Below are 27,746 nucleotides of genomic sequence, written 5' to 3'. Positions count from 1 at the left end.
CATTCCCATCCCCATCCCCACCTAATATTTTCATCCCCATCCCCATCCCCATCCCCGCGGAGGGTCCAATTTTCATCCCCATCCCCGCCCCACCGGGTACAACTCCAAATCCATCCCCGCCCCACCCCCCACTTGGATATCCATCCCCGCCTAATCCCCACCCAAGACCCGTCTAATATCCACCCAAGATCCACCTAATCTTCGTATCTCAAATACACAATCCTACATAATTAATACAAATTATGAAATAAAACATTCTACACACATTTTTGTATTATAATATAAGTGTCGTACAAAGTATCATAATTAATATTGCATTTCACGTAATTATTTTATAAATAGTATAAAAGTATGTAATTTTGCTTTAAAAGATATATAGATGTGGGTATGAGATGAGGATGGAGCAGGTACGAAGTGGGGCAAGTGGGGCGGGGCGGGGATGGGGCGGGTACAACTTAAAATCCACCCCCGCCCCATCACCCATGGCAGGTATGGTTTTTATCCCCATCCCCGCCCCACCACCCGCCAAACCGAGACCCATCCCGGGGATGGGGCGAGTCTCCTACTTGACCCGCCCCACTGACATCCCTACTTATGGGTAATATGTTACTAATAACATTCAGTGGTAATTTTCACTTTACCAAACAAGTTTATACCTAAATAAATAAAAGGTCAAACAACCAATACAAATAGTGAACCAGTCTTTTAATCAAGCCAATGAAAAGTCAACAACCAACGATTAATTGCCAAACAATACATTACTTAGTTTATGCGGGAAAAATAATTTTGAAATATTACTTCGCCAATACACTTATTTATGATCAAATTCCATCTACTACTTCCGGTTCAATTTACTCGCAACAAAAGGGTATTATTTGTAAGACATAAAATATTCATTTGTTGTGAGTAAATTGAACCGGAGGTAGTATATCACGATTCACGACTTCAAGTCTTCAACCCCCCAGAATGTTAAACGCCAAAAGATAGCTTAAAAAATAAATTGAGCGCCATAATATCCTCATTCTTTCATCTTCAAAAACAATGAAAATTCCAGTAATAATTCACCTCCCAACAACAACATTAGCAGCAGCAACAATTCATAAACCCTCATTTTCTCTCTCTTCTTCCCGCCATTTTTTCTCTCTCCAATTTCTCAACAACACCATTTTCATGGCACCTTCATCTTCCTCCTCCAAAACCCTAATTGATTTCTTCCCCCAATCCAACCCTAAACGCCGTAAAACCACCGATAATCTCAGCTTGCAGTCATCAGTTACTTCCCTTCCTGTTTCCTCTTCTTCGCTTTCGGTCACCGATAATGGCGGTTCCTGTGACGGAAACCCTAGCGATGATTCTGGGGTGCTGAGTGCTGAGCAGAAATTCAGAATGGAGTTTAATAAATCCCTAGCTTTGTCTAAGAGGAATCTTCGAATTTGTTCTGAAAAAGTTCTGAATTCTAAAGGTTTGTCTTTCGATTTTCTTTTTGTTCTTAATTAGTAGATCAATTTAATTTTTGTAATTATAAAGACACTATTTTTGGTTAAAATTTTGTATGATCATTGTCATGTTGTTAAATTAATTGCTGAAGCTGATGAAATTTGACACAAATGTGAAACGTGATTTATTGTTTTATATGATCTTTATGAAGCAAGATAATTAAAGAATTGAATGCGTTGTTGATGTAGCTTGTGATTAATGTAGTGCTTAAAAGTAAAGTACTTTAAGTTTTTTAGCTCTTTTTGTTGAAGAAGAATTATTCCGAGTAGGATTTATGTGCCTGTTTACTTGGAAAGTTGAGAATGTCAAAATTGCAAAGTTGGCTTGTAGTAGAAAGATATTGTTTGTTTTGTTGTGATTTTGATGTATAGAAGTTTGTCAAAAAAAAAAAAAAAAGTTTGTAATTTTATTTCTAGGTTTTCCTGTGATGAGATTAAAAGGTAAGAAACTGTAAAGTTGTATACTTTGCATCAAATGTTGCAATTTTGAGGAAATAATGTATGTAGTAGTATAGACGTATAGTACACTTTAGTCATTGGATACATGCATAGGTTCAAACATATATGGTATATGTATGTCTATGTCTGCCAATGTAATTGGTTAAAGTGTAGAGTTATTACCTAAGATTTTAGATTGAATCCCATCTACTCTATTGCTCTCTGTGTCCGAGTAATACCATTTTTTGAGCATTGTCTGATTGTTTGAAATTGTATACATAAACATATCAGCTGAAGGGGGTAATGGCTATGTGAAGCTAAAGGAGCTCCTTGTGGAGGATTCATGGTTGGTGGCTCTCTCCGAGGAGTTTGAAAAGCCTTATGCTAAGAGTCTATGCAAATTTGTTGAGACAGAAATTTGTGGTGGCAAAGTTCCCATTTATCCTCCTCCAAACTTGATTTTCAATGCTCTCAACTCAACACCGCTTGATAAAGTTAAAGCTGTCATCCTTGGGCAGGTACTCTTTGATTGTTGCTTGCTTCTCTCACTTTATTGCTTAATTGGAGTTTATTCCTTTCAAGATTTTGTATTAGCCCCTGCATAATAATTGATAAGACTATTTAAGTTGTCAACTCTCCATCTTCTGACTTATGATGGATTTCTGCTTAGCATGTCTTGGTTTAAAGAGTTGACCTGAATCAGTTTGAGTGCTATCCATTTATTGTTGTATTCCTCTCAGCTTCTAACAAAGAGGTTAATGCTGTAAATTAATATGTGCTTAGATACAAATGAGATATAGTGGCCAGAATGTTAAGTCTACCATCTTTGAACTTTTTGAAACCCTAATTCTTCAAGGTTTGAGCTTCTTCTGTCCCAGGAAGTTTTTCTCTCCTGGATGAATCTATCTCTCCAATTATATTTCTTCTTTGAACCATTTGACTTTATGATCTGGGTAACTTTCTTGTAAAATGACATTAAAAGAATAAAAGATGAGCCTCTGAGATTTTTAAATTTTTGTCAGGATCCATATCATGGACCCGGACAGGCAATGGGTCTATCTTTCTCAGTACCTGAGGGTATCAAAATTCCTTCAAGTCTTGGAAACATATTCAAGGAGCTCAAACAGGATCTTGGATGCTCTATTCCATCTCATGGGAATTTGGAGAAATGGACTGTTCAGGTGCTAGTTCTGGCAGTGTAATGGTTTATGTTCTTCCTTGCATTTCATCTTTATATTTCCCTTTTTTCTTCTAACTCATGTAAACTCCATGCATTCTCCTGCTTTTTAGAATTGAATTTATTAGCCTTTGCTTACTCTCTCTATACACAAGAGTACTTCTCATACCAGTTATTATTTCTCTTTAAAATTGATTTTCATCTGCAACTGATCTGTCTCAAATTTCATGTTTATTCTTTTGTACTGCTAAGACTGATAACTTGTTAATCAGTCGTTCATAATTTTGTTTATTAAGTTGCAAATTCTTGAATATAGTTGTAAGATGTTCAGCTCTTTTGAAAAACATGGTTTTGAAGAAAGTAATTTTGAATCCTGCAGGGTATTTTGCTGCTCAACACGGTCCTCACGGGTAAGTTGCCTAGTTTCTTTAAAATACTGTCATTTGGTTTTTGTACTAGCTTCTCCACTTATTTAAAGTATCAGATTTGCATCTTGCTTTAGCCCTTTGTGATAAAAACTTCTCCTAGTAGTCTTGATCAATTTTTGTAAGGATTTATTTCAGATTGTCTATAGTATTGATTACATTTGAATCAAATAGTTCTAAATTTCTACTTCTACTTGCTCATATTCTCATCCTCAACATGTAGAATAGGGACACTTCATCACTTCATCACAAAAGGAAAAAAAAAGGCAGAAATTGTTAATCTTGCAGATATTTGGCAAGATGCTGATTATTGAGATTTTGATGAATAGCTACATAGTAGATGTAGAATGATACATAGGAATAGACACAGTAAAACTCTCCCACACTGTTGCTGGCTATTAAACATCATGTGCCGCCGTGCCAGGCACAATACCACCATTCAAGTTGATGGTAGAGCAGTAAATCAAATTGACTAGTTGACAAACACATGATAATTTTGTATCTCCTGCACTTTTTTAGTTCCTAAAATGATACAACTGAGAAACATGACAAGAAGAGAGCAAAGTACATAGGTTCTATAATTCCATCAGTTTTAGGATTCCATGATCCTTATTTTAAACATTCTGATAGAAATTAATTAGAACTTTAGAAGAGATATTCAACAATGTATAAATATGGACTTATGGTTGAACCTGATATCTGCAAATAAATCGATGGGATTTATGTTTGGGTCTCAGCAGTTGATGCTCAAAGCCTTCACACCCAGTTGTTGCTTGTACTTGTACTTGAGCCAGTGACAATTGAACCTTTCTGTTAGGCTCTTATGCTAAGTAAATGTTTTTTTTTTTTTTTTTCATTATCTGCTGTCTTGATGCATTCAATTAAATGTTTTTTCTAAAAACCCGCTTGTGACTCTAATAAAAAATTTTGATAGAAATGAATCCAGAATAATGTAGTTACAAATCACTAATTGATGATACCAAGTGGCAAGTGATAACGTGGTAGATTTCTGTAGCAACTTTGGAAAACCTCCTACGATGGGGTAATCTTCCCTGTATTATATTTATTTTATTCTAAATATTCTACGAAGCTTTAATGTCGGGCTCTTTTCATTATAATTGAACCTACTTGCATACCAGACATTTTAAAAACATCACTGTTCTGAGCATATCCAAATTTTGGTCACCGGGCCATTCATGTATTTCTGACTTGTTTCTTACGTACTTTCCACTCTATTTAGTTAGGAATCATCAAGCTAACTCTCATGCTAAGAAAGGTTGGGAGCAGTTGACTGATGCAGTAATACGAACAATCTCTGAAAAGAGGAGAGGTGTTGTATTTATCCTTTGGGGAAATTGTGCTCAGGAGAAAGTCAGGTTTGTTTCCTAGCTCTACACTATCTGGAATAAATCTTTGTGCAAGTCATATGTTACTAAGTCTACATGATTTCAAATTTTAAGTGCAGTTGTGTTGACCTTGATAGTCAACTGTGATTTTTATTTGGTGTATTACTCCATTAAATTTTGATTTGATTCTTCTCTGTACTATATTTGTAGTTATCTGAGCTTCTTCTGTGAATAGTTTCGTGATGATGTCTGTCTTCATTGGCAATCTCTGCTTTTGTCTGTTGCCTCATCATCTTTTTTTCTCATTATAAGTTTGCCTACCTCAAATTTTCTTATAGCAGATAATTAGTTCTTTATGATTATGTTAGAGAAACCTGAAAAATTAAATGTAATGGGTATTGAGCTGTTTTTCGGTTTGATACAACATTGATGATGGTATTGTACAGGTTGATTGATGAGTCTAAGCACCATATTCTCAAATCAGCTCATCCTTCTGGTCTTTCTGCTCATAGGGGTTTCTTTGGATGCAGGTATATATTTCTGTTTATAATGATAGGAGCATCTAATATTAATATTTTGTTTAATCACTACTGTTTACATGAACTTCTTATGGCTTACAGTTGCCAAGGAAGCTAGATGTATCTATGTTAATTACTATTGATTCCACAGTCCAAAAAAAAAAAAAAAAAAAACTATTGATTCCACAGTTTCCAGATCTCTTTGCTAGCTGCTTGCTACTAAGTTGCATTATTATAAGTTTTCCTACGCTCTTTAACCAGATGAAGCAAATGTTAGTGTGCTGGATTGTGGCGAGTAAGAGAAGAAAAGTATGGACTAATGACTTGCTATATTCCAATACTTGTGCAGGCACTTTTCGCGTACAAACCAGATTCTGGAGAAGAATCGGGAATTGCCTATCGACTGGCAGTTGTGAGCAGATTATAAATCACATTTTGAGTAGGCTTGCCCCTTGCCTTAATTATGGTCCCAAGGTCTAGATTTTTGTTGCCTTAGCCGGTTAGCCCCCCTCGTGTAGCAAAATGTCTTTCGGCTTTCAGGGCAGACCTGGGTTTTTTTATGCTGTAGATGGCAATCTGGTATGTTCACGGAACAGTGACTAATGTATGTGAGGTGTCTTTTGGAGCAAACCAGGGAAGTTTTGTATGATATAGATGGCAATGTGGTATGTAAATGGAACAATGATTTATGTATGCCTGAAGCTGAAGGAATGCAAACCCTCGATGTCATTGCAGACTGTGAGCAAATACTAGGCAGTGATGCATGTTAGTTTTGAAATCAAAATGGATGACATAACTGTAGTAACACTCTGGCGAAGGCTCTCACCAAATTTGTAGTCTGCAACCCAAGGAAGACTATAGAAAACTAGTACTAGCATGAACGAAAAGGGAAGGGAACAAATATTTAGACAGTTTTCTGAAGTTGATCTTAGCATTATTGGCTTATAAGTTTTATGGATTTTCATGCTGAGCTTGTTACAAACATGTGCTGTGTTAAAATGATTAACATAGAAATCCCAAATCTCTTGTCATCATACTATCATAAATCTGGACAAATTCAATTTATTACAATTTTACGCGGTGATTTTTGCATAAGAAATATACTTGTATAGTTGTATCACCTATAAGATGTATTGCAGTATTGTTAGTTTGATATTAATCCTTAGACAAGTAGTAGCCTCAAGATTTCTTTTATAAATAAAAAAAACACGTTTTTTTTGTATCTAACAACACCTTGAAAATACGACAACTTCAAATTTTCATGTTAATCATAGAAAAAAAAAAGAAAAAGCTTTATAAGATCATTTCAAAGTCTTAAAATTTTTTTTTTTAAAAAATCAATAAAAATACTTTCAAAAAAATAGTGAAATATGTTGGTTTGATAGAGTCCACATAAGCAAGTTATGCAATTGTCCCACGGACCAAAATTTCTCTCACACCCTCCTCTCCAAAATCATAATCAACGGTCGAAAACTGTCTTACTGAAAATTCTTTTATTCAGAAAATTAAAAAAGAAAATAAAAAAAAAAAGCTAAAAAATATGAGGTTCTCTCTCTTTCTCCCTTTCTTCTTCTTTTCTCTCTTCCTCAAACTCTTTGTTAACTTCCTCTAGTAAGGTACGCAGCTTTAATCTTTTTCTTGCAATTAATTTTATTCCTTATTAAGTAATGTTATTACTCTATAATTTGCAGTTATTTGTAATCTATTTATTTTTTTATTTTATGATTTTTTTTTTTTTATGATTTTGTATATGTTATGAGGAATTTGTTTGGTAGGTAAGCTTGATTATTAAGTATTTAAGTTTATAAGTAGTGTAATAATTATGGTTTGTGATAAAAGTTATAATCTTTAAGAATGGTTTTAGTGAGAGTGTTACATAGTAATACACTAATACCTTGTTAATTTATACATGTTTTGATTGTTATTTGTCTACTTTTTTGCTTTGAATGGAAGCTGTTATTAATTACGCTACACATAGATGCCATTTTGAATTTCGAGACATCATCGTCTCAAGACTTTTACCAACTAAGCTTGCTGTCGCACTTATAATTGGCACAATTTTAATCAGTAAAATAAGTTTCCATTAGTAAAAGTCGTTTTTAATCAGGAAAAATTAATGACTTGATTGAACACTGAATAAGTTTTAATTAGTAAAAATCAATTTGATAAGCGAATATCGATTGAAGAGAAAAGGCCTTTTAAGGGCAACATGTCTTTTATGCTTTGATTTTGTCATCAAGTGTAGTGTAGTGGCTGTGAATTATGTGAAATGTGAAGTTTTGTATGTTTAGGAGCCAATTTAATGTGGTGGTAGAACCCTAGAAAGCTAAGATTATAGAAATTACCAGCTTTCACATGTTTGTTTTTAATGTGGAAGGTATTGAAAGGAATTAGATTTACATGGATATTATAGTTTGATTTGCATAAAGATTAAAATTAAGGGGAGAACACAAGGTATGTTGTTGTCCTTATGAACTTTGCTTTTAACATGCTATATCTTTCATCTTTTATATGAGCTATGGCTTGTGCATAAGTACCTTTGCATACTTTATGTATCACATATGTTAGTATGTACCTATGTTCCTGGGACTCGGGTGCGTGTTCAAGTGGCTAACATTAGGATCATTTCTCCTAAAACTGTTATCTTTTGAAGCTACCCTGAAATCCTGGACCTAGCCAAATATAGGATATTGCTTATACACAATAAAGAGTTAGGCATGCTTATTGTTGGAGTGTTAGAATGAATTCTCAATTGTGATATTTAGGAGGCATTTTTTGACAAGTGTAAGATTTTGCTTGTAGAGGCATGACGAGCATTGCAACAACCCATTCCAGTATATTGTCATCTGGGACTCAACAATGTTTTACTGGAAGGTTCAGTGAAGGAAGAGGACAGAGATATAAAGGGTCATTTCTTCCTTATAAATCAAGCTTTTGTCAAAGCCGTGATCTTGTCTACAATAATCACTGTCATAAATCTGGAAAACATCATGCTGTTTGCTCCAGCTCAGTAAATATGAATGATCCAGTTGAGCCAGAAGATGAAAACTCAGAGAAGGAATCATCAAAGCCTGAAGGCCAACCGGTATATCTTTACATCCTATGATGGGGCAAAAGGATAACTAATGATGGTTTTGGAACAAAAGATGTGATTATATGGGGTTAAAAAGATCACTTAATCATTTTTTCTCTACAAAATAATACGTCACCTTCATAGCCAGGCTGCTTTACTCTATGATTTCAAACCCAAATAGTTGATCATGTCTAAATATACTTAGTGGCCTTTCTTGATCTGTACTGTTAAGATGGCTAGATTATATGTCCTTGTTTACTTCACTTTTCAGGCAAGTAGTGAGAGTTATAGGGACAATCTGGAAAGAATTATCGGAGTAGATGACTCTACATTCAGTGGGGCGGACCTTGCAGCTATTATAAGAAACAAATATGGAAGGTCCTATGATGTACAACTCATAAAGAAGGTATCTTTTTCCTTTTACTAATTTGACTTATTCTTTTGCAATTTTATAAAAATCCATTTCAATTATATGTATTGAAATACTTTGCTTTCCTAAGCAGATCCCTTTTTGTTCATTTTCATATAAGGGTCTGTTCATTTCTCGTAAATTTATCTTGTCTAATTTAAACTACTTGTTATGCCCTCTCCAAAGTTGATCATGTATTTTTAAGTGTCCTGTCTCAAATTGGTCACTAGAATCTTGTTTTCAGATTATATATGATTAGCACAATAATTTTCCATATCACCATTCTTTCGTTTATTGAATTATTTAATTGTCCACTGATCAGTATCAATATTTCCTAGGTGTTAAAATAAATGAGCTGATGAGCACCTTTTGTATCACATTCACCCATATATTTTAGTTTATAGTTTCCCCAATTCTTCGCCTTTTAAGCTGAGTGATCAGCTTATCTCTACTTGTTGAACTAATCACCCTGGGTTGACTCATTGCATTCTCCTCTTGAGTTTATATAAACTGTTTGTTTTAGATTCTATTGTTGTATTTCTCACTGTGCAGGAGTTCATGGGGAGAAACCTTCTTGCAATGAATGTCATGTGGAAGTACAGGGAGCAGGTATGTGGAAATTTCTTTACTTGCAGCAGTTTTTCGTTTATCTATCATAATGTAAATTCTTACAAATATAAAGTCATAGCTTGCTGAGTGATGTGATCCTATAGTTGCATATATGGTTGAGTTCATCCCTTTAAATTATATCGTGATGCAGATTGTAGTGTATGCTGTATTAATTCTCTCTTGCCTGTAATTTTAGTTCAATCTACTTACTTTGTATATTGTTATTCATACTATCATAAGTTTAGTTTCTTGATGGTTGACATTGAATTAGATGAGTTCTGACAACGCGTAAATGTTAAGTTGGAGCTTTGGAGGGTATGTTACTGTCAAATGCCATAGCTACCGCTGCAGTAAGAAGAGATGAGGAGCGTAACTCATGGTTTCAAAGAGTTTTCCATTGATAGGGCATAGAATAAAGTAGGCCTTTAGGGTGTATATATGGAGAACATGAAAAGAAGATGGAAGTGATGATAATTTAGAATGGGAAGCAAAAAAATTTCCACAGGAATTTTTGACAAGAAGGTTATAGTTTAAATAGTTTTATTGACCAGAATATCTTAAATGTTTATGAGTTTATCAAAGTTAGATGGAAGGAAAGGTTGAAGCTCATTAGGGGTTCTCACCATTTTCATAAGATAAAAGTTGCAGAAATGAGATTTTCATGTATGCATAGTTGTATTGTGAGACAGTTTATGCATTGGAATTGAGGTTTTGTTGGAGAAGTGCAAGATAGGTTTGAGTAATTGGATCGGTTTTTATGGAAGATTATCTACTGTGCCCTGGCAAGTGATTAAGGATGCGAAATGCTGTTTTTGAGGTGAAATGTCTATTCTGACAATATAACTGCTGATAGATATATAAAAATGACGTGATTTTCATGGAGTTAGAGTGACATCTCTAAAGGCTCTGTTGGCCCCCTATCCCCTTCCCTCCCAGTGAGGGGCATGAAGGTTAGGAGGATATACATTATTAGATAGATGACTAGAAGTCAGAGAGAATGCGGATGGAAATATCGAAGATTTACATCTTTTTATCAAGTCCTTTCAGGCGTCATAATTAACAGGAAACAGTAAAACTTGTACAGAAAATTATATGTATTCAATTCATTCCACGGCATTATTATGATCATTTCAATCATGCTATGTTTTTCAGTCATTTCTACATACTAGAGCTTTTCTTTTTCTATGCCCGAGTGAGAACACTGGAATCATGTTGCAGGAAATATCCGACGTTTTACCTTTGACTTAAGAGTTGGTTGGCATGACACTAGTTTGCATGAAGCTTGGAGTATCATTTTATTAATTCATAGTCTTACATTGTTGCCTTTTCTTGTTTATAAACTTTTAATGTCATCTAAATGCTGTATAATTATTGTTATCTGCGTAACTACTATATCAGAGATCATTCCCGTTAACTGAAGAAGAGTACATATTGAGGCTTGATGATGTGGCAAACAATTTGAGATGTTGGGGTGCTGTCTCACATATCCGAAGCAGCCTTGCAAAGTCAAAGGAGCGGCCACGAATTGGAAAGGTAACAACATAAACTCAAGGACAATCTCTATGAATGCATCAATGTATGAATATACGAACATTAATGCTGTAAAATTTAAGGTTGTGGACAGAAAGTGCTTGGTTTCATGTTCAAAGAATTAGCTGACAAGAGCATGGTTTTGTTATCTTATGAATTTTTGCTTGTTTTGATGCAGGCTGTAAGCATATTCATAGACATGGATGAATCTGGCGCTCGTTCAAATGAATGGATCTACAAATGAGTTTTTGTCAGAATTGTAACTTACAGGTCAGGCATTGGAGTGACCCTTTTTTGTTGAAAGAAGTAGCCTTCAGATGAAACGAGGTCGAGATGATGAAGTTACATGTTCATGACCTTGTTTAGCTGCAAAATCTTTGATCTAATAGTGTGTTCTACTATATTGCATATACATGTATATAGGATTTGTAATGCCAATTGAACTATGTTCAAAAACTGTTGGATTACAGCATTCCATGTTAATCATTATGGCACTCAATTTTCACCCTCATTTGGGAACCAAATCTTGAACCTTTATACAATCAATCTTTTGGAAAGATGGTAATCAATTAATCATAGTATGAAAAGAAGGTTTAAATTGAAAATTGAATATCATGGTGCTCAAGTTATTACTTGTATTTTTCATTCGGACTTAATAATCTTGTGTTCACGAATACTATTTTTGGTTGCACCAAAATAATGTATACTATTTTGAGATGTGTGGAATACATTGTACATTTTCTAAAAGTATAAATACCTTTAATATTGAGGGGTTGAAATTAAAAATATGAATATAAAAGTATACATTGATCCGCTTGTCTTAGAATATAATATATTGAATTATCTTTCTTTATTTTTCTCAAAAAGTTTTGTTTAGTTCTCAACCCCCTAATTTCATACCATTATTACCATCCACTTTCATAATAAGGGGATATCAAGGTTTGCTTTTTACACTTATGAATAATGTGAGGACAATTATATTCGGCCTTAAAAATGTTTGTTATCCTATATCCCCTTATTAATATGATGTTAGTTGCCTTTACACCTTTTTCTATTTAATAATTAAACTCTTATGAATAGTGTCTAGAAAATTATACCCTCTTAAATATTATTTACGTATTTGTCCTCATTAAAGTTTTTTTTTTTTCCATTAAAAAAAATCATAAAAACAGTGTTTGGACATTTATACCTCTAAAATATTTGTTTATATATATTGCCAACAACTAAAAGAGTTTCCCAAAAATTACTAGCTACAATTAGGGCCTAGGGGTGTGCAAAAAGGACCAAAACCGAAACAGGACCGACCATTAGATTTTAGGTTGGTCTTCGGTCATCACAAATTGGTGATCCCGGGTTTCCGGTCCGGTCCGTAAAAAACCAGAATGGTGCCAAATAAGCCCTAAAAGTTCTGTTTTCAAACTACTTAAAAGCAATTTCTGAAAGAAGTTATTGAGGGCTTGTAATTTGATCTCAACAAGGCATTTTACAACATTATGAGGAGCAAATCCGCCATTTTTGCTGGAGCTTTTCTTCGTCTTCACGGATGTAACCTTCTCCATCTCTCTCCTCTTCTTCCCAATTTCCATTCTCAGTTTCCATTTTTCCGCAATTACGCTACTAATTATAATTATGTTGATAATTATTACGATGATCCCAAATTGTTTCTAAAATTTGTTAGACAACAATCCAAATTAGGGTTTACTAATGTTGAAATCCCCCTTTCCCTCTTTGATCATATGAAATTGATTCACCCTCTTCCTTGTATCATTGATTTCTGTATATTATTTAGTGCTATGTTGAAGATTAAACCACACCCACCTTTCTCCATTGTCATTTCTCTCTCTAAGCAGCTCCATTTGTTGGGTGTTCGTCAAGATGATTATTCCCTTTCGATACTCGCTAATTGTTACTGTCGTTTGAATTTTGCTGATTTGGGGTTTTCTATTCTTGCCAACATTATTAAACTTGGTTATCAACTTAATATTGTCACCTTTACTACTCTGATTGATGGTTTTATCCATTCTAATCAACTGGATAAAGCTGTTCGATTGTTGTATAAGGTTGTCAATCTTGGGTACCAACCCACATTAGTCACGTATGGTTCTATGTTCAAAGGTCTGTGTAGGTCCGGTGATAATGCTGGTGCTCTCGAATTCCTTCGAAATATGGAGTCTTATGGACATTGTATGCCAGATGTTGTCATTTATAACACCATCATTGATAGCCTATGTAAAGACCGGTTATTACCTCAGGCTCTCCGCCTTTTCAAGGAGATGAATGTCAAGGGAATTTCCCCTAATGTTGTCACTTATACTACCATAGTTCGAGGTTTGTGCACTTTGGGGCGACAGAGAGAAGCTCAAGAAATGCTGACTGAGATGTTGGGGAACAACATAACTCCTGACATTGAGACCTACAGCATGTTGATTGACATGTATTGTAAAGATGGCCAGGTTGGTGAAGCGCAGGACATTTTTGTTCACATGATTGAGAGAGGATTGGTTCCCGATATCATCACTTACAGCGCTCTGTTAGATGGATTTTGTTTACGTGGGGAGATGGATGAGGCAGAAAATCTTATGGATTTGATGGTTAACAATGGTTGCGTACCTAATGTTGTTACTTACAGCAGCTTAATTAATGGATATTGCAAGTCTAAAATGATTGACAGAGCTCTTGGTCTTTTCCAGGAGATGATATATAATGGATTAACCCCTAATGTTATCACGTACAACACTCTTATAGATGCCTTGTGCAAAGTCAATCAGCTCAAGCTTGCACACCAATTTTTCAAGGAAATGGAAGCTCACGGACTTAAGCCAAATGTAATCACTTGGAATTCATTGCTTGATGGCATGTGTAAGAATGGACTAATAGATGAGGCAATCGTAACAATGAAGCAAATGAAGATTACTGGAGTCGTCCCTGATATTGTTACATACTGTATCCTGATGGATGGTTTGTGTGACGCTGAGCGCCTTAGAGAAGCAGTGGACATCTTCTCCTTTCTCACAACTAAAGGGCTGCATAATGTGCATGCTTATACCATAATGATAAAAGGGTTTTGTAAAGAAGGGTTCCTAGCTAAAGCTGATGAATTATTGAAGAATATGGAGGACAATAAATGCTTTCCAGATGAATGCACCTTTAATATAATTGTTAGAGGATTTATAGATGGAAAGGATTATAGGAGAGCATTAGAGCTTGTCAGGTTGATGAGAATCAAAGAGTTTGCTGCTGATAATGTCACTGTATCATCATTTGTGGGCTTACTCTCTGATCCAAATATTGGTGATGCAGACAAGGATTTGCTGAAAACGTTTTTGAGAACTGAGTAAGCGATGACTAAATCGTATGTGATCAGCTGTGAGCCTGTGACAGAGCTGAGAAAACAAACATCGTGAGTGAATGTTGTGAATTGGCTATTTATAAGTCTATATATAATGTGTTTTAATTGATTGTAGGCAAAATAACCTTATTGCCTGGGATTTGGAACATATGAAACAAAGTAGATTAACTGTACGTTTTGTATGCAATTGTTGTGCTTGCTTGCTGTCTGCCTGTCTGTGAGTTTCATTTGTTTTTTTTTTGAACTGCCTTTGAATATTAACTGAACTAGAGCTCAAGTTTAGCTAAATCTAAGCCACAGTACAGGTACAACAGGACAGGATATTTAAGATCGATAACACCAGTCTTGTTTACTTTGCTAAGGGGTCTATGTTACCATTTTAGGTAATTACACATGGATCTACTGAGTTTTGATCCATTCACTGGAGATGCATTAATTGAATTTACTGAGGCATATTTTAGCTTTCGTGTAGAAGTTTTAGGGGAATCTAGCTGTTCCAGATTAGCCGAGAAGTTACCATGTAAGTTGATTATCCAAACTCAAAGCTCTTTCTCCTAAACCCTCAAAGCTCTTCTGCATTTTTTATTTTATTTTATTTTATTTTTGGAAAAGGAGCACCTAAATTAGATTATCATAAGGAAGTAGTAAATCATACAGACCAAGTATAAGACAAAAGAGAAGTGAAGCATCACCATAGATGGTTCCTCATTGGGCATACATACTCCCAGATTTTAGCAAGCATGTTAATAGCTGTGCTCTATCCCTCTCCTAGCTGATTACTGAACACAAAATTTGCATTTGCATTGCCATGTAGAATTTGGAAGGAATGATGGTGATTTTTTTGGGTGAATTTTGTTGGGCCAGCAAAGAGTATTGGGGATGAAGGGATAGCCATCAGGACTATAAAGTGTGTGCACTAAGGCAGCGTTTGTTTTGTCTCTACAAAATAAATGTTACCTATGTAGGCTGCTCTGTTCTCTATGATCTCAACCATATAGACGATCATGTCTAAATATACTTTTAGTGGCCTTTCTTGATCCATACTGTAAAAATGGCTAAATTATATGTCCTTTTGTGCTTCACTTTTCAGGCAAGTAGTGACAGTTATAGGGACAATCCGGAAAGAATTGTTCGAGTGGATGATTCTACGTTCAGAGGGGCAGACCTTGCAGCTATTATAAGAAACAAATATGGAAGGTCTTATGATGTACAACTCATAAAGAAGGTATCTTTTTCCTTTTGCTAATTTGACTGTTTCTTTTTAAATTTTTTAACAATCCATTTCATTTTTATGTATGGAAACCTTGCTTTCATTAGCAGATCCCTTTTTGTTCATTTTCATAAGAAGGCTTTGTTCTTGTGTCTTGTATTTATCTTGTCTACTTTGAACTACATATTATGCTCTTCCCAAAGGTGTTCATGTATCTTTAAGTATCCTGCCTCAAATCAGTCATTAGAATCTTGCTTTTAGTATACATATGATTAGCACAATAAATTTTATATCACCATTCTTTCATTCATCAAATTATTCAATTGTCCACTGATGAAAATACTATTTCCTAGGTGTAACATTAATCAAGCTGATGAACTCCTTTTGTATCACATTCATCTGTACATGGTTTAGTTTACAGTTTCCCCAGCTCCTCGCCATTTAGACTGAGTGATCAGCTTGTCTCTACTTGTTGAACTAGGTACCCTGGGTTGACCCATTGCATTCTTCTCTCGAGTTTATATAAACTGGTTTGTTTTAGATTCTATTGTTATATTTCTGTATCACTGTGCGGGAGTTCACGGGGAGAGACCTGCTTGCAATGAATGTCATGTGGAAGTACAGGGAGCAGGTATGTGGAGAATATCTTCAACTTTTAAATGCAGCAGCTTTTTTTGTTAATCTTTCATAATGTAGCTTTTTACCATTATAGAGTCATAGTTTGCGGGGTGATGTCTTGTAGCAGCATATATGGTTGAGTTCATCACTTGAAATTATATTGTGATGCAAACTGTATAGTGTATATTGTATTAATTCTCTCTTGCCTCTAATTTTAGTTTTATCCACCTGCTCTGTATATAGTTATATAGACTTATTTAAGTTTATTTTCTTAATGGTTGACATTGCGTTAGATGAGTTCTGACAAGGTGTACATATTAAGCTGGAGCTTTGGAGAATATATATGCTACTGTCAAGTGTTAAATGCATATAGAATAAGTAGGCCTTGAGGGTTAGAAAACATGAAAAGAAGATGAAGGTGATGTCGATTTAGAATAAGACCAAGGTGAAATATCGAAGCTTAACATCTTTTTATCAGGTCCATTCAGTTGAGGGGTTAAATTGAGGTTCAAGACTCAAGATTAACTACAAATCATGTACAGAAAAAACTATAGATTTAACACACTCCTACATTGTGATCATTCCCAATTAATCATTATGCTATGTTCTGAAGTCTTTTCTACAGGTATAGGCGTAAAGCCATATCTTGCCTATAGGGGTTGAATTAGTTTTATTATAATGCTTGAATTGGATAAACATACTAAAGCTTCTCTCTTTCTACGCCCAAGTAAGAACACTGGAACCAAGTTACAGGAAATATCCAGCGGTTTCACCTTTGATTTAAGTGCTGGTTGGCATGGCACTAGTTTGTGTAAAGCTTAGAGTATCTTTTTATAAATCTATAGTCATATATAATTGAGAGTCATCTAAATGCTTTCTAATTTTTTTTATCTGTGCACTACCGTTTCAGAGATCATTCCCATTAACCGAAGAAGAGTACATATTGAGGCTTGACGATGTGGCAAAAAAATTGAGATGTTGGGGTGCTGTCTCACATATCCGAAGCAGCCTTGCAAAGTCAAAGGAGCGACAACGGATTGGAAAGGTAACGACATAAACTCAAGGACAATCTCTATGAATGATTGAATGCATCAATGTATGAATATACATTTGAACATTAATGCTGTAGGTTGTGGACAGAAAGAGCTTAGCTTTATGTTCAACAAATTAGCTGACATGAGCATGGTTTAGTCATCTTAAGAATGAATCTGCGAAGCTCACTTGATATACGGAGTAGTATTCAAAGAAAACTAAGGCAGAATCTGTTGCTTGTTATGATGCAGGCTGTAAGCATATTCATAGACATGGATGAATCTGGCGCTCGTTCAAATGAATGGATCTACAAATGAGTTTTTGTAAGAATTGTAACTTACAGGTCAGGCATTGGAGTGACCCTTTTTTGTGGAAAGAATCAGCCTTCAGAGGAAACGAGGTCGAGATGATGAAGTTACATGTTCTCCTTGTTTAGCTGCAAAATCTTTGATCTAATAGTGTGTTTGATATAGCATATACATGTATATAGGATTTGTAATGTCAATTGAACTATGTTTAAAAACTGTTGGATTACAGCATTCCATGCTGATCATTATTGCACTCAATTTTCACCCTCATTTGGGAACCAAATCTTGAACCTTTATACAATCAATCTTTTAGACAGATTATAATCATAGTACGAAAATAAGCGTTAACTTAAAATTTAGTACGGAGTAATGATGAATATTCACTAACAAAGACATTATAAAAGTTGGGTGGTATGATATTAGGGTGTTGAGAACTAAACAAAACTTTTTGAGAAAAAAATAAAGTAAAATGATTTACATAGCTTTAAGCTAATAAGAACTAAATAGTGAAAAATTGAAAATGCCAAAATATTAAGAACATTGATCATTACAAGATTTTGTCATAAATTTCTACCCTAATACAAAGAGTTACAAAACAATTTTAGGGTATATATCTAACACTTATCATCTCTTAAGATTGGATACATCAAAAATAAAATTGAACTATTTATAGTATAATATAGGCCAAAGAATATCAAATCTTTTAAATTATCTCCTAATTGATGCATATTCTTTACTCATGGTGCTCGCCTTTTAAAGAATTCATATAGATAAAAATGTTATTTTTCTTTAGGAAATAAAAATGTAATCTTGAACATTTGATTTGCTATGTAACATGGTTTATCTCAATTCTAAGCCATCTATACATGTTAACTTTGGTTTTGCAACTTTTAACCACAACTCTTCAAAATACTAAATCCTCAAACACGGTAAACATTTTGTATAAAGATTTTGACTATGAATTTAATGTACAGTGAATCTTTATAGAAAATGTTTACAATTTCAAAATTATGAGATTTTGACTATTATTAACAAAGCAACACAAAGTCACAAACACTTGAATCTTGAAAACAACTTTATGATGCTTTAAACATTCAGACTTTCTGACAAATAAAACCAAAAAAATTGCTCCTATTTTCCACACTTTCTTTCTCTCTCCTCTTGTATTCTACACCAGTTCCTTGCTTCCTCGTATATTGAGCAACAACAAACCATTCTTTCTTAATTTGTCAAAAACCCTCTTAAATTACTGAAATCCCCTTTAAATTTTGAACAATTTCCTGCTTCAAAGTAGCTAATTTAAATCAAAATTAAATACCTTTTTTACAAAACAATCCCACAAAATTGCAAAATTTGATTATTCAATGGTTCAATTTTGAACCCCATTTGTAATTTCCCCCATTTTGTTTATGTACGGAATCATTGCTGTAAAACCCTAAAATAATGAGAGTGAACTGTAAATGTTGTTCACAGATTATTCGTTTCGTTGTTGTTGTTGCTGTTGTTGTTAATGGTGATGATGATGATGTCTCAGTCACTCTCTCAAAACAATAACAACAACAATAATAGTACAAACAACAACAGCAACAACAACAACAACCCACAAATTCATCATCATCATCACCATAGTCAGCAACCTCCTCCGCCGCTGACTCTATCGCCTCGTACCTCGTTACCTCCACCCCCTCCTTCTTCCTCCCACCGGGCTGACCATGCGGTTCCCATTGCTTCCTTCCAACCGGATGTTTTTCTGGCGAGGGTTCGGGTTTCGGATATTGCCCCCTATGATGGGGCGCCTTGTGGGAGTTATTTGAAGGCTGTGGAGGCCCTTTCTGGGTCTCTAATGAGGTACAATGCCGCGGTTCTTGAGCTTGGAAGCAACGATGCCGCGATCATGAGGTGTGGGTTGGAGTCAGCAAGGTTGTATTTCAGGAATAGGGCTGGAACTGTTGGGAAAGGAAGTAGAGGTGTTTACATGTATAGGGCTGGAAGGTATTCTTGCTTTTGCTCTTAAAAAATATTTTCTTTATTTTTGTTTTCTCTAATTTAGTTTGAATTAATACTTCATTTTATTTATTGGATTATTAGATTGATGTATGTATGTGTTTTTATTCTATTTATGTTGGTGCTGTTATTCGATTTATAGTGGACTTAGGTGGGAAAATTTGAGCTTAATTGAGAAAAGGGCAGGATGAATGGATGATTCTAAGAACTAGGAGCTTTTTGGACTATTAAGAAATTAGAGGTGAAACAGTGTACATCTGGACGTCAATTGAATTGTTGTGGTTGATGGGATTTAATACGTCTTCTCGACGGTGTTGTTGAAGATTAGGGTAGAACAGAATGGTTTGAGACCTCAAATGAACTTCCTACCTTTTATGCATACTTTGCGTGTTAGATTGTATTTTTAGTGCTTGTTTGGCTTACATGGGAAGTAAACTCCTCTGGGATGTTGTATTTCATGGAAAATTAATTCCCTCGTGCAACTAGGAAATTTTTCTTGTTTGGTTGGCATCAAATGAAATTGAAATTCTTATGAATTTTGATTGACCTAAGGGCAAATTGTTGATTTATTTCCCATTTTTTTTTGGGAATTTTTAATTCCCATGAAAAATATCTACTTTCCCCGATTTCACTTTTTGTTGTCAATCAAACAACCACCCCATTTGCAAATGCCCTTCAATTTTTATTTTCCACCCTTTAATAATGTTGTGGGTTTTGCTTAGGGTAAGTTGGTCTCTTCATTCCGACACAATGTTCATAGTCCAGTTTGTGAGGATGAGAATGCAATATGACCTTTTGATGCATGAATTAGACTCAAATGACACTGTCATATCTACATTCTTCAGCTGTCATTTTCCCAATCTAGTATAGATTATAGGTTTAGTAGGAGTAATTTTCAAGCTGCTGGAAATGATATATTGCAGCAGTTTTCCATCATATGTATGGAAATTTGGAGAGCCACTATGCTAATTTGGTGCAACAGAGCTGCTTTTGGGTGCAACATACAACTGTAAGCTGGCAACAGGAAGTTACAATAGCTGTGTTGTGAAAAGTTACAAATGTTTGGCAACTTGGCATCCTAAGTTCTAAACCATCTATGCTTTCAAGCTCAAAGGTGTGATGTTGTGGTTGCCTGAAGTATCTGATAATCCTTATAATCTAAGAACCAAGTGCAAGGGAATAATGCAAAGATTACAAACAAATGAATTAAGATGATGGATATTCAAACTTTTGCAAAGTATTCCTGACAGATTTGTGGGGTTTGGGGTTTGTTTTTGAACTTTCTTGGGAGAATAAATCTCCTAGAGGCATGCTCACAAGTTCTTGGTAAATGTGTCTTCTTGTGTTATCCTATTGTAGAGCTGATCAATGTTTATGGTAGAGACTTAAATTGTCTGAATCAAGCTGTCAGCAGTCTCATGACAGTGGGTGAGAGAATGACAAAGCTTTGGATGACCTTTTCATATTCAACTTTTAAATGATTACCTTTATTAATCGTGTTGGATGCGCCTATTTTAATGTATTTGTGCATATTTATCCTAAGTTATCTATTGAGAATTGACACTCCATCAGCTTTTGTTTGAAGGGCTTTGGAAGATAGTGATTCATCTCCTCCATGTATGGCTGAAATTTTTAGATGCCTGGGTAAAGCTGCGCGTGCTGTCTTGTGTGCTATTGCTAGGCACCTCCGTCTGCGCAACGAGTATGTTACTGATAATATTCTTTGGCTCTTCTATTCACTGTTCTTTTAACTCTTAATCTTATGGCTCCTCTGCTCTTGCTTAATAGCTGATAGTCTGTTTTGAACAGCGTTTTTAGCCAACTTCTTGATGATAACCCACTACCTGCTAATGAGGCATCCTCCTCAGTTCTTGTAGCAACCTATTTCCATTCTCCTATGCAAAATGGAAAAGGGGCTATTGGAGGAGGTAAGCCATCTATCAATGGTGAATATGAGAAGGGTTTGTTAACTCTGATATCTTCTGATACTCCTGGCCTGCAGGTATGGGCACCCAGATCTTTTGACTTCAGCATGTTGTCCTTCAATTATTACATATTTACAATTGCTTGTGCAGCTTATTTGTTTTCTTAATTTAGCTTAAGATTTCCCGCCATGTTGATGGGTTGATTTTGTTGCTTCCCTGCTCTATAAGTTGTGGTCTTTAAATGATTTCCGTCAGCTATTTGTCTTCATAGGTCTGTGATCCAAATGGTCGATGGTACCTGGCAGATAGTGGGATAGGTTCTGGTTCTGTTTTATTACTGACAGGAAAGGCACTTAGTCATGCAACGGCAGGCTTGCGTCCTGCTGCCACCTATCGTGCAGCATTTGATACCTCCTCAAATACTGGTTGTGTTGGAAGGTACTCATACGGATTTTGCATTAGTATTTTAATGTAGGATATGGTTATCCTCTGTCAACCCCTTTTTTTCAAGAAACAGAAGACAGGGGGAAGGGTGGGGTATGAATTCTGTATAGAATAGAAGAAGGCTTACTTCTCTACCATTACAGGACTTCATTAGCCTTTAGGCTTATGCCGCAGAGCAATGCCATTCTAGACTGTTCGCCCATTACTGCTGCTGGTCATGTCATTCCTCACAGTTATGCTCCCATATCTGTAAGCCAATTCATGGATGATCTCTCTGCAGAAGAAGATACTTTGTGCAAATACCCTGACAGTACATATGTAAGTCATCTCTACGACCAGCTTAAGACTTAAGCTTTGTAATAAGATCTATCCGTGACTAAATTAGAGGATATTGAAGGAAAAACCATGTAATTTGCTGACCAACAAATGTATGGAGGAGCTAGTTTGCAATGTTAATGAGAAGTATGTTATTTCATTTAGAAGAGAATTGGAGTTAAAGCTGGTATTACTGATATATGTTCTGGTTGTTAACTATGAAACTAGAAATGGTTTAAATTTCAATAATTGGACAAATTGACCTTGCTATATTATCACTTTATCAGTCCCCTATCCGGATGTAAGGTCCAGATTATGCCTTCCCTGAAAGTGCAACCCAGCGATTATATTAATTACTTATATATGTCTTGCTCTCTGTTCCAACTTGGAATAGCAATCAGCTAAGTTTAGGAAACTAACCCAATTTGGAACCCAAAGGCTCCAAATTAAGCCTAACTAACTTAGTTAAACCAAAGAAGCCCAATTAACTAACACAAATTGCAACCCAAAGACCCATAAAACACGTTATTAACTAATCAAAATCTACTAAAGCAATAAATATAAACAACAAGTTTATTTTGTTCCCTCCCATAAGATACTAGAAAACATCAAATTTAAGCAAAATGACTTTTCCATTAGGATCGAAGCCAAAACCCCATAGGCTCATAGGATGGTACAATATCAACCACCATACTCTGTAGTCTTGTAAGGAAATTCATCACTATGTCCATTAACTTGTTTGTAATCTTATATTGTGAGTTGCTATTGCAGGTGGAGCAAAGCAATATTAACAAGGAGCCTTCTTTAAGAAGTGTACTTTCAGATCCTTTATCGTAAGTTCTATTCTACTTGTTCTCTGTTTCATTATTAAAAAAAAAAAATCTTTATCTTTATATTCATTGTTACTTTTTTGCAGTGTTTCTAGCTCTGTACTTGGTGTACTCCGATGCTATAACTTTGACTTAGGGTCCGGGCGTTTGGTGCTTTAATATTTTTGTTAAAACTTTGATTTGGTCAAGCTTTCGGTCTGTTTTTTGAGCAAGAGTCGAACTTTTTATAGATTTGATGTTTATCAATTCCTAGCATACATAAACTATAAAATCAATGACAACAGCAGCAAAATCCCAAATAAATACAGTTTGCACTGAATTTGCAATCTGGAGCCTTAATCCTATTGTTATACTTGCATGTTGGATCTTTAATAATTTGTAAAAAGAAGAATTGCAATATACTCCAGAGTGCAGAGTTAAATAACAATGCAAGAATAACTATGTTAGATGTTAATTAGAAGGGAACAAACTGCTACATTAGTGATAAATTGAACTGCAGCTTACAGTGTCTTGGATATGGTGATGTTTTACAATATTATTAAAGCTCTGAAGCTGCTTACTGGCAATGAGTAATTTATTTTCCCTCTACATTTTTTTTACGTAATCTTTTCTGAACCTAGATTTTAAAATTTGCTTATGAATATAATTTGTCTTTTAATGGTCTACTTGGTTGATTATGAAAATAATTTGTTTTTACTGGTCTACTTGGTTGATTATGAATATAATTTGTCTTTTACTGGTCTACTTTGTTGATATGCAGTGGTGTATTTCTTGAAGATGCCATGGTTGTCTCTTGCGGACACTCATTTGGGGGTCTTATGCTGAGAAAGGTTATTGAAGCGGTAGGATAACCTATTCTTGATTCTGATCATAATTTTCTACAGTTCCTCACAGCTTCTTGGTAAAATATTTTGCTCATTATTTCTGCAGCCATGATTATTGAGAAAATTCATTGGTCACTTCCTTGGATCTAGTTGTGGTTATCTGCATCTTTTTTATCTTTACTTTCTATAGTTGTTGGCTTGCTGCACCTATTTCCAATTATCTAAGAATCATTTTATTTGTGGAGCTTGCGACATGAAACTTTTCTGTAACCCTTGATCTTGTTTTGGTATTGACCTCACCTTTATCTATGCTTAAGCTGTTATACTGTTTTAAATCAGTGTCCTTGTGTTTTGCATGCGAAGAATTAATTTTGTACTGTTTGTGCTTTAATACCTCTTGTATATCATCTGAAGAAAACCTTTTCCATCTGTAAAGTTTTAACATTTATTAGAAGTGATTTTGAGGAAAAAAAAGAGGCCCTCATTGCCATATAAAATTAAGTGAAAGCCGGCGAGAGGCAATAGATTTTTTTAAAAAATACTTTTTTTTAATTGTTTTAAGAGGAAAAAGGAAAAAATTTGACCTGTCACTTTTTTACACTTACAATCTTGGTTTTTGGCAAAATCCAGAAAATATCTTTTTGGGGTTTTGAAGCTTTGTGCAAAGTCTGATAGAAATTGAACCCCTCAACCTCTTTATTGGGATGTTACTTAGTTATAACCTTTGGTGCATTGCTGGATTCATATGTTCCTGCAGATATGTGAAGCTTTCACCATCTAAATTTATGCCTGGATTTCGAAAGGGAAGATGATTAAGAGGAATTATGATTTATGAACAAACACTGAATTAGTCTGACACTCTGACTGACCTAGATTTTCTATCTGTAAGAGGAGTTGAAGATTTAGAGCAAAGAATGAGAATCACTGGAATTGCTGTAAATTACTCTCCAAATTGATGTTATTGTGTGTTATTGCTATTTTTAGTTGCTTTTGAGGATATGGATAATTTGATGGTAGAAAGGAAGATATTCTACCAGAGATTTACATGAAATTTTTATTAAATTTATTTATTGAGGCAGACAAGAACTTTTGACATGCTATTTAATGGAATTCATGACTGCTGATTGTTTGCCTGACAGTCCAGGTGCATGCTGTGTCATGCAGAAATCGAGACCCAGTCATTGATTCCGAACCTTGGTAATTTTTTTTAATTGATTATTAATCTTTACTTGCAGCTTCTCTTCCATTCTTAATTTTGTAAAATTGGAACTACACAACCATTCTCTTTTATTCAGAACTTTTTGTCCTATGCAATGAGGATCTAACTGCCTTTTTGTTTTCCTTATTATCTTTTTTTTTATTTTTATTTTTACCTTTTATTTTTATGGTTCCCATACAGCTCTAAGAGCTGCAGCTGCAACTGTGAAGCAAGAGGATGATCGGCGACTCTTCCATAATTCTACGCTTCGAAAGCGACGGAAAGAAATTGGTGATCAGATAGATTCGGGAAGAAGGATCAACAAGGTACTTGTATATTGTGTACTCCTGTTACTACTCGCTTATGAAGAATGTTTTTTTTAACAATTTATTGTAAACACTATAACTGTTCTTCTTGGGAAGGCTGTGTAAATTTTACCTTACTAATAAGGTACTTGTGTACGTTGTGTAAATTTTACCTTACTAATAAGGTACTTGTGTACGTGAGCGTGTGGGTGTGTAATGTATTAAGTCACCAGTGTAGTTTAATTGCCTGAAGTGATACATATAGGAGGATTATTTAACGAGATACTTTGTACAACTTATGATCAACTGAAGGTTCCTGGCAACATTTTTTTTTTGACTCATGGTTCCTGGCAACATAAATGAGTAATAAGATTGTTTCAAAAAAAAAAAGTTAAAAGAAAGAATGAGTAGTAGGATTATCTTTTTTGCTAAATTTCTCTTTCACAGGAGTTAAATGATGTTTCTCCAAATCATTTTGGGACTAAAGCTTTGTTGTTGTATCTATTATTTCTCCTATATTGTATTATGTACAGAGTATATTACAATGAGATGGCTGCTCCATCACTCCATGTACTCAGCTTTAAAAGACATACTATCTTGTTAAGCTTGTTGAGTATTGCTACCTTTGAAATGCTTATTTCCTGTTACCTTTGTATCATGGTTGTTGAGGTGTGCTTGGATAGTTGGTTCAGCTATGACCTGTGGACCTTAGCAGCAGGGTTGGTTATTTGTTTTTTTTTTTTTTTTTTTTTTTTTTCTTTTTTTTTCTCCCTCTGTTGTGGGTCTTGTTACCTTAATTATTGGATCCGTTTCACTAATTTACATGCAATATTTTTTAGGAAGAAGGCGATAATACTCCCGATAGTGGGTTGCAAAGGGTTCATTATCCATTTTCAGTAAATGAGAAAGTGATGATAAAGGTGAATTGTTTAACGGATTCCATTTTCTCCAAGATTGACATGAATATGCTGACTGTTTGTTTAAATGGTGCAGGGAAACAGGAGAACACCAGATAAATTTGTTGGAAAAGAAGCTGTGATAACATCTCAGTGTCTTAATGGATGGTGAGTTGACTCAATTTTGGGGATTGATAATTTTCTCTGGGATCAAAAAATATTTTGGGCCTGAGGCTCTGTTGTTGTTCCGTAATTTTCTTTGGGAGAATTATCTCCTTTTACTCGATAACCTAAAGTATAATATCTACTTCAACGTGAATACATAATTCGGAACATCAAACGTCTTGTCTTTAACATGCCAGCCTCTGGAAGAAAAGGTTGAGATGCAATATCCTAGTTACCTTATAATGTAGTTCCTAAGTTTAGCTAATTAGTGGGTCGTTGGCTCCACCTCTTATCTCCTTCTATGACTTCGTTAGGGCTTTGATAATTTTTAACTCCATTTAGATAGGGAACATGTATTGAAGCTGGAAATAGGACCATGGTCCTACTGAAAAATACATCTGTTTCTTTTTTTTTTTTTTTTTAATTATTTATTTATTAATTTTTTTAATATAATAAAACCATGAATTTTGTTAATTTCTTACATGCTGGGGAGTTTTTAGCCATCATGCCATCCATTTTATGTTATTTTGTTCTGGTATGTCACTCAGGTATTTGCTCAAAATTGTTGGAAGTGGAGAAAGTGTTCGCTTGCAATATAGGTCTCTACGAAAGCTCACTGCTTCTCAGACAAGTGAGGATAGATGTGCATCTGACCCTGTTCAAAGTAGTAGCCAAGAACAAAAATCTTGATTGCTCCTCCCTGCCAACTCTCCCCTAAAGTCCTAGCTTCGATCACCATTTGTTTCAGGTGTGATCTTCATGTAAATTGATCTCAAAGAAAATTAGTTTGTTTTACGTCTTGCCTGATTGGCATATTTTTCGTTAGCTTGCGAGTGAGATTTTGATTTAGGTGGATTTTTTACCGCAGCTTGTAATTTGCTGTCTAGAGTTGTGTACAGATCTGTAGGAAGCCTTAGGGCATTTTACCGATACGGCTGCTGTTCTTGCCAACTTTGTACTATGAATGAATCACTACAAAATTAGAGTATCATTTGACCTAGCATACTGTGTACATTTATTTTATATCATACCTGAGTAATTAAATCTCGTTTTCTCCCCTTCCCTTTCTCTCCGGTGATCATTAAGCGTCAATCATTTAGAAAAGATCAATTATTGTTACTCCGAATCAGCTTTAAGGTAGTGACAACGCACTAAAAACGAATGCCTTGCTATATAAATTTAATATCACCAAGGGATAGACTAATTCTTAAGTTTCAAATCATCGACAAGCAATCATATATAAGATGTTACTCCGTACCATTTCGAGGCTTGAGCAAGGTGCGGTGCAGTCTGGTCAATGCA

General features: G+C 34.9%; 5 protein-coding genes across 6 annotated transcripts; all 5 read left to right on the top strand.

Annotated features, from left to right (window-relative positions):
• Positions 1-1,022: 1,022 nt before the first annotated feature.
• LOC145620850 (uracil-DNA glycosylase, mitochondrial-like) lies at positions 1,023-6,492 on the top strand. The gene is made up of 7 exons (XM_081675571.1): positions 1,023-1,462; positions 2,226-2,452; positions 2,957-3,115; positions 3,491-3,521; positions 4,777-4,912; positions 5,329-5,412; positions 5,750-6,492. Exons 1-7 carry the CDS (start codon positions 1,042-1,044, stop codon positions 5,814-5,816), a joined length of 1,125 nt encoding a protein of 374 aa, XP_081531697.1. The 5' UTR covers positions 1,023-1,041; the 3' UTR covers positions 5,817-6,492.
• A 500-nt stretch (positions 6,493-6,992) lies between these two features.
• LOC145620851 (uncharacterized) lies at positions 6,993-11,545 on the top strand. Its single transcript, XM_081675573.1, has 6 exons — positions 6,993-7,016; positions 8,205-8,485; positions 8,745-8,879; positions 9,435-9,491; positions 10,890-11,024; positions 11,200-11,545. The coding sequence occupies exons 2-6, from the start codon at positions 8,207-8,209 to the stop codon at positions 11,263-11,265; spliced, it is 672 nt and encodes a 223-aa protein (XP_081531699.1). The 5' UTR covers positions 6,993-7,016; positions 8,205-8,206; the 3' UTR covers positions 11,266-11,545.
• A 950-nt stretch (positions 11,546-12,495) lies between these two features.
• On the top strand, positions 12,496-17,244 carry LOC145620849 (uncharacterized). Its single transcript, XM_081675570.1, has 4 exons — positions 12,496-14,421; positions 15,461-15,595; positions 15,934-16,211; positions 17,109-17,244. Exon 1 carries the CDS (start codon positions 12,515-12,517, stop codon positions 14,357-14,359), a length of 1,845 nt encoding a protein of 614 aa, XP_081531696.1. The 5' UTR covers positions 12,496-12,514; the 3' UTR covers positions 14,360-14,421; positions 15,461-15,595; positions 15,934-16,211; positions 17,109-17,244.
• LOC145618966 (uncharacterized) lies at positions 14,363-17,547 on the top strand. Its single transcript, XM_081673573.1, has 6 exons — positions 14,363-14,421; positions 14,486-14,540; positions 15,461-15,595; positions 16,122-16,211; positions 17,109-17,243; positions 17,482-17,547. Exons 1-6 carry the CDS (start codon positions 14,363-14,365, stop codon positions 17,545-17,547), a joined length of 540 nt encoding a protein of 179 aa, XP_081529699.1.
• A 1,114-nt stretch (positions 17,548-18,661) lies between these two features.
• LOC145620194 (uncharacterized) lies at positions 18,662-27,456 on the top strand. Of its 2 annotated transcripts, none has more exons than XM_081674822.1 (12): positions 18,662-19,530; positions 21,128-21,244; positions 21,352-21,544; positions 21,739-21,905; positions 22,055-22,229; positions 22,998-23,059; positions 23,817-23,898; positions 25,020-25,077; positions 25,280-25,404; positions 26,223-26,303; positions 26,377-26,447; positions 26,993-27,456. In XM_081674822.1, the coding sequence occupies exons 1-12, from the start codon at positions 19,049-19,051 to the stop codon at positions 27,132-27,134; spliced, it is 1,755 nt and encodes a 584-aa protein (XP_081530948.1). In that variant the 5' UTR covers positions 18,662-19,048; the 3' UTR covers positions 27,135-27,456. The 2 variants fall into 2 exon arrangements, with proteins under 2 accessions (XP_081530948.1, XP_081530949.1); XM_081674823.1 differs by having other exon boundaries at positions 19,396-19,530; positions 21,115-21,244.
• Positions 27,457-27,746: the final 290 nt, after the last annotated feature.

Source organism: Chenopodium album, chromosome 27 (genome assembly GCF_948465745.1).
Source record: "Chenopodium album chromosome 27, dcCheAlbu1.1, whole genome shotgun sequence".
In the NCBI taxonomy this organism is placed as follows: Eukaryota; Viridiplantae; Streptophyta; class Magnoliopsida; order Caryophyllales; family Amaranthaceae; genus Chenopodium; species Chenopodium album.
Note: the sequence above shows the minus strand (reverse complement) of the source record. Positions and strands in the feature narration are given on the sequence as shown.